Source organism: Nicotiana tabacum, chromosome 16, assembly GCF_000715075.1.
Source record: "Nicotiana tabacum cultivar K326 chromosome 16, ASM71507v2, whole genome shotgun sequence".
NCBI lineage: Eukaryota > Viridiplantae > Streptophyta > Magnoliopsida > Solanales > Solanaceae > Nicotiana > Nicotiana tabacum.
This window is the reverse complement of record NC_134095.1, coordinates 22037427-22048783: the sequence shown is the minus strand read 5'-3', so window position 1 is coordinate 22048783 and position 11357 is coordinate 22037427. Positions and strand designations below refer to the sequence as shown.

The window sequence follows — 11357 nt, the reverse complement described above, 5'->3', positions numbered from 1 at the left end:
TCTTCATTACCTAATGGACTAATTATAGTCACCAAACAATTCAATTATCTGAACCAAAAGGTGTGTTCCATAATTATCAGTGTAAACATTTGAAAATAAAGACCAATTTGAGATCAAATTGATGGGAACGCTGAATCATCAGGCAGACTTAATTGGACAAGAAGAATAATTCAAAACCTAAAAATTAAAATTGAGAAAAATATCAGCTGTCAACAAAATGTTGCCAAACTTACTATTGACGCGTCAATTCTTATCCATTTAATTAATTCCAATCAAATATAATACTTATATTCTTATCCGGTGGGCTAGAGAAAAAGTCCACACTCCCTTGTCAAATTCATACTTTTCCTACAAAAACCATCAAATCCAATAAACAGAAAGAAGATCATTCAACATTCATTCTCCTACTTTTCCAAATTGGTTTTCTAGAATTTCTCTTCACAACCATTCATCTCGAAAAATCTTCAACATTTCTCTCATATCTTTATAAATTTCTAGTTATACGCTAGCTCTATCTTAATTCTCATAACACACAAAAACCAAAAACAAGAAGAAAAAAAGAGTCAAATATGAAGAGCAAAGGGAGTCACAGCCAGAACAGAATCATGCGAATTATTGCATTACCATGGAAAGCGTTAATAAAAGCAAGAGATTGTTACGTGGGAAGCATGAATAATTATGCTGTAGTAAATCCTAGGAGTTTACCAAAGAGTTATAGTGTTACATCGTCAAGGTCAAATGATAGTGAAGATTTTAGAGATCTTGTTAGAGCAGCATCAGCTAGGAGCATGGGAGAGAATTTCGAACTGAATTTACTCATACAACAACAAATAAGACAACAATTGCAACAACAAATGCCTTCAAGAAAAGTGCCGAGGAGTGTTAGTGTTGGAATGGGAAGAATTGATGAAGATAAACCTTATGTTTTAGGAGATCAAGAAGATGTTAATATGATGTTGGTGAAGAATGATTTGAAGTTTCCTAGAAGTAGAAGTCATGCTGTCTCAAAGACAAAAAATGTTCATGTCTTTTAATTCTTGCTAAGGCTTATTAGGTGGATTGAGTGTGGGAAATTTGATTACTTTCTTGAGAATTTTGAGGAACAGGAATTTTCTTGTATTTTGTTTTCCAAGCTAGGTATGGCATGTAACTATTAATATTTGTTTGATAGGAAGTCTTGATTGTCTCTTAAGTTTTGTTTCAGTGTCAACGTAAATATTTCAAATTTCAGCCTATTTTATGATGTCACAAAGAAGAAGGTGGGGAGCTCTCGGGGCAAAATGGTATTAGTTTGTGGGTAATGGCAACGGGACGGATCAGGGCGACTCTTAGGCCTCGTTTGTTTGCATTTATGGAAGTCTGAATCTTAATTATTCAAACCTCAGATATTAATTAAGTGTGTTTGTTTTTGAATTGTGAATCTTAATTATTCAGATATTAATCATTAAGTGTATTTTTGGGGGAATTATACATAAATACAACTAATACATATATTGCAACTAAGTGGCATATATTTAACATTGCAAAACTGTAGCCCAAAAACAATAGACTAAGATTCCACATCCAACTCCAAATAGGTTCTCGAAATTACTATTCAATTTTTTTTAAAAAAATGCTCAACCTTAAAATCTAATTTTCGAATAAGTAATTGTGACTCAAACATTACTTCAATAAGCCAAATCTATTTGGGTGGTGAAATTAGATTTTTATGATAATTCACCATTGTTGAACATGCTTGTATAAGTGACTTAAAATTTCAAATATGGTTTTATGAGAAATTTTGAGTGAATGTTGTTTAAAAATAGTATAAGGAGGTTGTATACAAAATTTAAAGTCATTTAATGAAGATTGGATTGGTCCACAATTGTTGAGCAAACTTAAATAAGTGAGTTTATATTTCGAATTTGATTTTGCGAGAATTTTAAAGTGAGTGTCTTTAGACTTGTTAGAATAGTATAAGGACGTTGTATATAAAATTTGAAGTCATTTAATGGAGATTTGAACTGGGTTTGAACAAGAATTGTAACTGAAAATCGTGGAAGAAATTCGTCTACAGACTCTTGTATAAAGGTGTATAAAAGTGTACAATAGTATATAAGAGGTGTTTATATACCCATAAACATGTCACGACCCAAAACCTAACCTGTCGTGATGGCGCCTATCGTGGTAATAGGCAAGCCGACATTTCTAAGATATTCCCAACATTTAACAGAAAATGCACCAAAGTAGTTTTAAAATAACAAAGATTCTCATAAACAAGGTAGAAACCCAAAACATAACGTAGAAACTCCCGATATCGGGATGTCACTGTCACGACCCAATGTTTTCCTCCGTGAACTGTCGTGACGACACCTAGTCTCTACGACTAGGTAAGCCTAACAAATTGCGGAAAAAGGAAATAAAGATACAAAACTAGCAAGTCACATGTAATATAATAGAGAAAATTTAGAATGCTGCTCGACATATACAATAATAACACCCTCGACTATTAATAACACTCCCAAAACCCGGAATCTCATGAATCACAAACTAGAGGAGATACACAGTGTTCGAACTCCCAAAGTCTAACAAAAGTAATTACAGAAGGTCTATAACTAAATGGAGAATAGCGAGGGACTCCTCGGTCTGCGGACGTGACAGATATACATTGAAGTCTCTAAAAGTCGCCTCGCCTCATTGATGGTATGGCTGAACAGAAGAACCTGGATCTACATACGAAAAAGATGTGCAAAAAAGGGCATGGGTACACCACAGCGGTACCCAGTAAGTGCCAAGCCTAACCTCGATCGAGTTGTGACGAGGAAAGTCAGGGCTCTACTGGTTATATATATAAAACAAGGTAAAACAATATGAAGTGTGATAGTATAATTAAAATTACTAGCAGTCGATAAATAGTAAAATCACAGACAGAATATATTAAGTACACAGAGATAGCAATAGTGGATCTCCCAGGATATCGTCCCGTAGTCCCGAACGTAAATGTGCAGAGGATCTCTGGGGATATTGTCCCGTAGTCCAAATCATAAATATGCAGGGGAATCTCCCGGAATACCAATCCGTAGTCCCAAAGTAAATATCCAGTACAGGAGAATCTCCGGGTACCGCCCCGTAGTCCCAAATGTAAACGTGCAGGGGGATCCCTGGAATACCGATCAGTAGTCCTAAAGTAAACATGCAGGGGGATCTCCCGGGATATCTTCCCATAGTCCCAAAGTAAACACACAAAAGTATCAAGAGAGAATCTACAGTTCTATTCGAGAATAAGTAGGAATTCTACTCTAAACATGCTGCACATAATACAAGTAAGCAGTTAAAGTAGATAAGACAATTAGATCACATAAGCATGCTTTTCCTAAACTAAACAAGAGGCTTTAAGTACAAGTATTGCTCAATTACAAGAAAACATAGATATTTACTTAATGAAAACGAGGTTTTTCAACAATTAGCACGTGTACGCACTTGTCACCTCACGTACACGACACTCATATAACAACAATACCAAAATCCTAAGGGGAGTTCCTCCACACAAGGTTAGGCAAGCCACTTACCTCGAACAAGCTCAAAATCAATCCGAAACCACGCTCTTGCCACAAGCATCCAACTTCGGGTGGCCCAAATCTATTCAAATCAATTTCATAACGTAAATACAACTACAAACAACTAATTTTGCTAAACAAATCGAGGCTAAGGTAATAAAATAAAAAAAAATGCCCCAAAGTCCTCTCCAGGCGCGCGTCTCGGAATCGGGTAAAAGTTACGGATTATGAACACCCATTCACTCACGAGCACACTCGAACAAAAATTATCAAAATCCAACGCCAAAATCTCCCTCGAAACTCAGATTTTAAGTTGGGGAAGTTTTCCTCAATTCTCCTAATTTTTCACCCCAAATCCGAAATTAAATTACAAAACTAAGATTAGATTAATGGAATACAACTAGAAATGGATAAGAATTTGTTACCCACTGATTTCCTCTTCAAAATCCTCCCAAAAACACCTTCTCTCGAGCCAAAATCAAATTTGGTGTTATGAGCTTCAAAACCTCAAAATTTCATATTTCTGCCCAGCGATTTCTGCATCTGCGGTCATTGGACCGCACCTGCGGTCCTGCTTCTGCTACTGGGGACTCGCACATGCGAGATTTCATTAAACGGGCATATACCGCACCTGCACTCCTTTCTCCACAGATGTGGTCCATTTTTGCGGCCTTATAACTGCATCTGCGGTCACTGGCCATCAGTGCCCAAATCGCACCTGCGGCCTACTTCCTCGCATCTGCGGGCTCCTTACCGCACGTGCGAAAATACCAGAAGCATCACCTTCAGAAAATAGCCTAAGTCCAGTTCAACTTCCGTTAAGCATCCAAAACTCACCCGAGGCCCCCAGGACCTTAACCAAACATGCCAACCAATCTTAAAATATCATACGAACTTAGTCCAACTATCAAATCACATCAAAGAACGCTAAAACCACGAATCACCCTCCAATACAAGCCTAAATAACTTGAAATTTCAAGAATCCTACAATCGATGCCGAAACCAACCAAACCAAGTCCGATTGACCCCAAATTTTGCACACAAGCCACATTCAACACTACGAAGCTATTTCAACTTTTGGAATCGGATTCCGACCCCGATATCAAAATTTCACTATCGATCCGGAAACTTCAAAAATTCAACTTTCGACATTTCAAGCCTAAATAAGCTATGGCCCTCAAAACACAATCCGAACACGCCCCTAAGCTCGAAATCACCCAACGGAACTAACGAAATTGACGGAATTCCATTCCGAGGCTGTCTTTACACTACTCTGACTACGATCCAAATTCTAAAGCTTAAACTCTCATTTGGGAACTAAGTGTCCCAAAATACTCCGAAACTCAAAATGAATCCTCCCAGCAACTCACAATAGTAGAAACAAACACGGGGAAAGTAGTTAATAGAGGATCGGGGTGTTAATTCTTAAAACGACCGGGTAGGTCGTTACATCCTCCCTCTCTTATAACATTTGTTCATCCTCGAACGAGCATAGAGACATACCTGAAGTGGTGAAAAGATAAGGGTAACGAGTGTGCATATCCTGCTCGGTCTCCTAAGTCGCCTCCTCGACCGGCTGACCCCGCCACTAAACCTTCACTGATGCGATGTTCTTTGAGCTCAGCTTTCGAACCTACTAGTCCAATATCGCCACTATCTCCTCAACATAAGATAGATCCTTGTCTAAGTGGACGGAACTGAAATCCAACAAGTGTGACGGATCACCGTGATACTTCCGGAGCATCGAAACATAAAATACTGGATGAACCTCTGCCAAGATGGGAGGTAAGGCAAGCTCATAAGCAACCTCCCCAACACGTCTCAATACCTCAAAAGGACCAATAAACCTTAGACTCAATTTCCCCTTCTTCCTAAATCTCATAACCCCCTTTATAGGCGAAACCCGAAGCAAGACCCGCTCATCAACCATATAGGAAACATCATGAACCTTCCGGTCCGCATAACTTTTCTGTCTGGACTGGGCTGTACAGAGTCTATCCTGAATCACCTTAACCTTCTCTAAAGCATCCTAAACCAAGTCTATGCCCAGTAATCTAGCCTCACCTGGCTCAAACCAACCCACCAGGGATCTACACTGCCTACCATACAAAGCCTCATACGGTGCCATCTGAATGCTGGACTGATAATTGTTATTGTAGGCAAACTCCGCCAGTAGAAAGAACTGATCCCAAGAACCTCCAAATTCCACCACACACGCATGGAGCATATCTTCAAGAATCTGAATAGTGTGCTCACATTGTCCGTCTATCTGGGGATGAAATGCTATGCTCAACTCCACCCAATACCCAACTCATGCTGTACGGCCCTCTAGAACCATGATGTGAACTAAGTACCTCTGTCTGAAATGATGGTAACTGGAATACCGTACAGACGAAAAATCTCCCGGATATAAATCTCCACCAACCGCTCCGAAGAATAGGTAGTACACACAGGAATGAAGTGCACGAACATGGTTAGCCGATCCACAATAACCCAAATGGCATCGAACTTCCTCAAAGTCCATGAGAGTCGAACTACGAAGTCCATGGTGATCTGCTCCCACTTCCACTCCGAAATCTCTATCTGCTGAAGCAAACCACCAGGTCTCTGGTGCTTATACTTTACCTACTAACAATTGAGGCACCGAACTACAAACCCAACTATGTTTTTCTTCATCCGCCTCCACCAATAGTGCTGTCTCAAATTCTGGTACATCTTCGCGGCACCCGGGTGGATGGAATACCGTAAACTGTGGGCCTCCTCTAGAATCAACTCCCAAAGTCCATCAACATTGGGTACACATACCCGACCCTGCATCCTCAATATCCCGTCATCACCAATGGTCACATCTCTGGCATCATCATGCAAAACCTTGCCCTTGAGGACAAGCAAATGAGGGTCATCATACTGACGCTCTCGGATACGATCGAACAAGGAAGATCGAGAAATCACACAAGCTAGAATCCAACTAGGCTCTGAAAGATCCAATCTTATTAACTGGTTGGATAAGGCCTGAACATCCATCATCATGGGCCTCTCCGCTACTGGTAGATAAGCCAAACTCTCCAAACTTTCTACCCGGTGACTCAAAGCATCGACCACTACATTGGCCTTGCCTGGGTGATACAAGATAGTGATATCATAGTCCTTCAGCAGCTCTAACCACCTCCTCTGGCGTAAATTAAGGTCCTTCTTCTTGAACAGCTGCTACAAACTCTGGTGATCAGTATAAATCTCACAAGGAACATCGTACAAATAATGATGCCAGATCTTCAAGGCGTGAACAATAGCAGCTAACTCGAGATCATGGACATGATAATTCTTCTCATGTACCTTTAACTGTTTAGATGCATAGGGAATCACTCTACCGTCCTACATTAATATCGCTCAAAGGACAATCCTCGAGGCATCACAATAGATAGTATAAAACCCCGAACCCGTAGGCAATATCAGTACTAGGGCTGTAGTCAAAGTTGTCTTGAGCTTCTGGAAGCTCTCCTCATACTCTTCCGTCCACTGGAATGGAGCACCCTTCTGGGCCAGCCTAGTCATAGGTACTGCAATAGATGAAAACCCCCCAACAAATCAACGGTAATAACCCGCCAAACCAAGAAAACTATGGATCTTTGTGGCTAAGGATGGTCTGGGCCAACTCTGCACTGCTTCCACTTTCTTCGGATCCACCTTTATCCCCTCACTCGATACCACGTGACCTAAGAATGCCACATAATCCAACCAGAACTCACATTTCGAGAACTTTGCATATAACTTCTTTTCTCTCGAAGTCTGAAGCACTGTCCTCAAGTGCTGTTCATGATCTTCCCGACTCTGGGAGTATACCAGAATGTCATCAATAAAAATAATGATGAATGAGTCAAGATATGGCCGGAACACACTGTGCATCAAATGCATGAAGGCTGATGGGGCATTGGTCAACCCAAATGACATAACAAGGAACTCGTAATGACCATACCGAGTCCTAAAGGTAGTCTTAGGGATATTTGGCTCCCAAATCTTCAACTGATGGTAACCTGAATGCAAGTCAATCTTAGAAAACACCCGTGTAGCTTGTAACTAGTCAAACAAATTATCAATATGAGGCAAATGATACCGGTTCTTCACTGTAACTTTGTTCAGCCGACAATAATCAATGCACATACGCATAGAACCATCCATTTTTCACAAACAAGACAGGAGCACCCCAAGGTGATACACTAGGCCGAATAAAACCCTTATTAAGAAATTCCTGTAACTGCTCCTTCAACTCGGGAGGAGCCATACGGTAAAGAGGAACAAAAATGGGCTAAGTGCCCCGCGACAGATCAATACCAAAGTCAATATCTCTATCGGGCGGCATGCCCGGAAGATCAGCTAGAAATACTTTAGGGAAATCCCATACTATTGGGACTGAATCAACTATAGGGGTATCAATACTGACATCTCACATAAGCTAGATATGTATCACACCCCTTCTCAACCATTCCCTGAGCCTTAAGGAATGAAATAACTCTACTGGGAGTGTGATCTAAGGTACACTTCCTCTCCACTCGTGGTACGCCTGGCATAGCCAGCATCACAGTTTTGGCGTGACAATCAAGAATAGCATAATGGGGCAACAACCAGTCCATGCCCAAGATAACATCAAAATCTACCATGGTGAGCAATAATAAATTGGCTCTAGTCTCAAAATCAGTAAGAGCAACCAAACACGATCGATAAACACGGTCTTCAACAAGAGAATCTCCCACAAGAGTAGAAACATAAATAGGGGAACTCAAAGAATCCCAAGATACGCCCAAATGTGGGGCAAAATAAGAGGACACATAAGAATAAGTGGAGCCTAGATCGAATAAAACCGATGCATCTCTATGACAAACCAGGAAAATACCTATGATGATAGAATCGGAGGCGAAAACCTCGGTACGGGCAGGAAGGTCATAATATTTGGCATGGCTTCCCCCTCTAGGATGACCTCTACCTCCCCGACCTCTACCTCTAGCTAGCTAGGCAGGTAGGATAGCAATTGGTGCTGTAATCTTAGCTTGGGAACTTTGCGGGGGCACGCTATGACTGAGAACTCTGTGGAGGTGCACCCCTCCTATGTCTGGGGAAATCCCTCACAATATGGCATGTGTCGCTACACTCAAAACAAGCTCTGCAAGGGCGTGACAGCAATGACTGGTTCGGGCCAGGTCTGCTGGACTGACCATTGAAAGCACCCCGTGCTAGAGGCACACTAGAGCAGGTACATAATAAGGCTCCTGAGGTCTAGGAGGAGCTGGAATGCCATTGGCTGCTGGAGAGCTGAATGAACGGGGCCACTCATATAACCCCTACCATGACTAACTGCAGCTGAGGCACGAGCACCAAAATAATGGCCCGACTCTTGAGACCTCTTGGCCTCCCTCTCCTCTCTATCCCGAGCATGCATACCCTCTACTCTCCTAGCAATTCCCACCACCTGCTGATAAGAAATATCAATCTTCAACTCTCGAGCAATGCTATATCTGATGCTGGGAATAAGCCCCTCAATAAACTGGCAAACTCTCTCACGAACTATAGAAACCAAGGCTAGTGCATACCTAGCCAAGTTAGTGAAATGGATAACATACTCTGAAACAGTCATAGTACCCTAGCGCAAATGCTCAAACTCTGCACGCCGTGCGTCCCTGAGGCTCTGAGGAACATACTCCCTCAAAAACATATCTGAAAACTGGGTCCATGTAAGGGATGCTGCCTCAGCTGGACTGTCCAACTCAAAAGTACACCACCACTGATAGGCTGCTCCTCGAAGCTGGAAGGCAATGAAAGAAACCCCACTCGATCCTGATATACCCATAATGCGGAAGATACGATAGCACTCCTCCAGAAATCCCAAAGCATCATCTGATTCTAACCCACTGAATATAGGAGGCTTGTAGTTCTTGAACCTCTTAAGCTTCCGTTGCTCCTCCTCTGAAGCTGCTGCCCTGTCCTCGGGCTGAACTGGTGCTGCAGGTGGCACCGATATAACCTCTAGGATCTGATCAACCTAGACCCTTTGCTCTGGAGTGCGGGCGGTGGGATTCTGTGCTCCTCCCCCAGCCTGGGATGTGGCTTCCACAAGGGGAATCAACCCTGCCTGAGCTAGAGTGGTGTACATGCTCATGAACCATGCAAGGTTCTCCTGAAGTGCTGGAGTAGTAGTAACAGTAGGCGTATCAGGTGCCTGGGCTCTAGTTGGAGCTGCTGGTGGCTCCTCTATGGAAACTCACATAGGTGCTCTTGCTGCACCATGTGCGCGTCCTCGTCCTCTACCCCAGCCTCGACCTCTGACAGATCTAGCAGGTGGCGTGAGTGCCTGGTCGTCTCCGGTAGCACGTATACTCACCATTAGTTAGAGAATAGAAGACAGAAGTTTAGAATTTCGATATTAAAAATCTCGCCGACAAGGAAATCAAATGAAGTGGAATTTTCCTAACAGTTACATAGCCTCTTGTAGATAAGTACAGACGTCTTCGTACCGATTCGCGAGACTCTAATAAACCAGCTTGTGATTCATGACTCCTATGAACCTAGAGCTCTAATACCAACTTGTCACGACCCAAGTTCTCCCTCCGTGAACTGTCGTGACAGGGAACCTAGTCTCTATGACTAGGTAAGCCTAACAAATTGCGGAAAAAGGAAATAAAGATACGAAACTAGCAGTTCACGGGTAATATAATAGAGAAAATTAAGAATGCTGCTCGGCATATACAATAATAATACACTCGACCAATAATAACACTCCCAAAACCTAGAATCTCATGAATCACAAACTAGAGGAAATACACAGTGTTCTAACTCCCGAAGTCTAAGCAAAGTAATTACAGAAGGTCTATAGCCAAAGGGAGAATAGAGAGGGACTCCTCGGTCTGCGGACACGACAAATAAACCTCGAAGTCTCTAAATATCACCTCGCCTCAATAATGGTATGGATGAGCAGAAGAACCTAGATCTGCACACGAAAAACATGTGCAGGAAAGGGCATGAGTACACCATAGCGGTACCCTGTAAGTGCCAAGCCTAACCTTAGTCGAGTAGTGACGAGGAAGGTCAGGGCCCTACTGATTTATAAATATATATATATATATATATATATATATATATATATATATATATATATATAGAACAAGGTAAAATAGTATGAAGTGTGACATTATATTTAAAATTACTAACATTCGATAAAGATAAAATCACACATAGAATATATTCAGTACATAGAGATAGCAACTAGGGATCTCCCAAGATATCGTCTCGTAGTCCCAAATGTAAATGTGCATAGGATCTCCCAGGATATTGTTCCATAGTCCAAATCATAAATATGCAGGGGAATCTCCCGGAATACCAATCCGTAATCCCAAAGTAAATATCCAGTACAAGGGAATCTCCCGGGTGCCGTCCCATAGTCCCAAATGTAAACAAGCAGGGGGATCTCCCAAAATACCGATCCGTAGTCCAAAAGTAAACATGCAGGAGGATCTCCTGGGATATCATCCCGTAGTCCCAAAGTAAACAAACAACAGTATCAAGAAAGAATCTACAGTTCTATTTGAGAATAAGCAGGAATTCTACTCTAAACATGCTGCATAGAATACAAGTAAGCAGTTAAAGCAGGTAAGACAATTAGATCACATAAGCATGCTTTTTCTAAACTAAACAAGAGGCTTCAAGTACAAGTATTGCTCAATTACAAGAAAACACAGATATTTACTTATTGAAAATGGGGTTTTTCAACAATTAGCACGTGTACGCACTCGTCACCTCACGTACACGACATTTATATAACAACAATACCAAAAT

General features: G+C 41.5%; 1 protein-coding gene across 1 annotated transcript; it reads left to right on the top strand.

Moving 5' to 3' along the window:
* Positions 1-569: 569 nt before the first annotated feature.
* LOC107791182 (uncharacterized) lies at positions 570-1034 on the top strand. The gene has a single exon (XM_016613199.1). The coding sequence runs from the start codon at positions 570-572 to the stop codon at positions 1032-1034; it is 465 nt and encodes a 154-aa protein (XP_016468685.1).
* Positions 1035-11357: the final 10323 nt, after the last annotated feature.

What these genes read in the sequence shown, in the direction of transcription:
- LOC107791182 (XM_016613199.1), top strand. Translation starts at nt 570, where the DNA reads ATGAAGAGCAAAGGGAGTCACAGCCAGAACAGAATCATGCGAATTATT.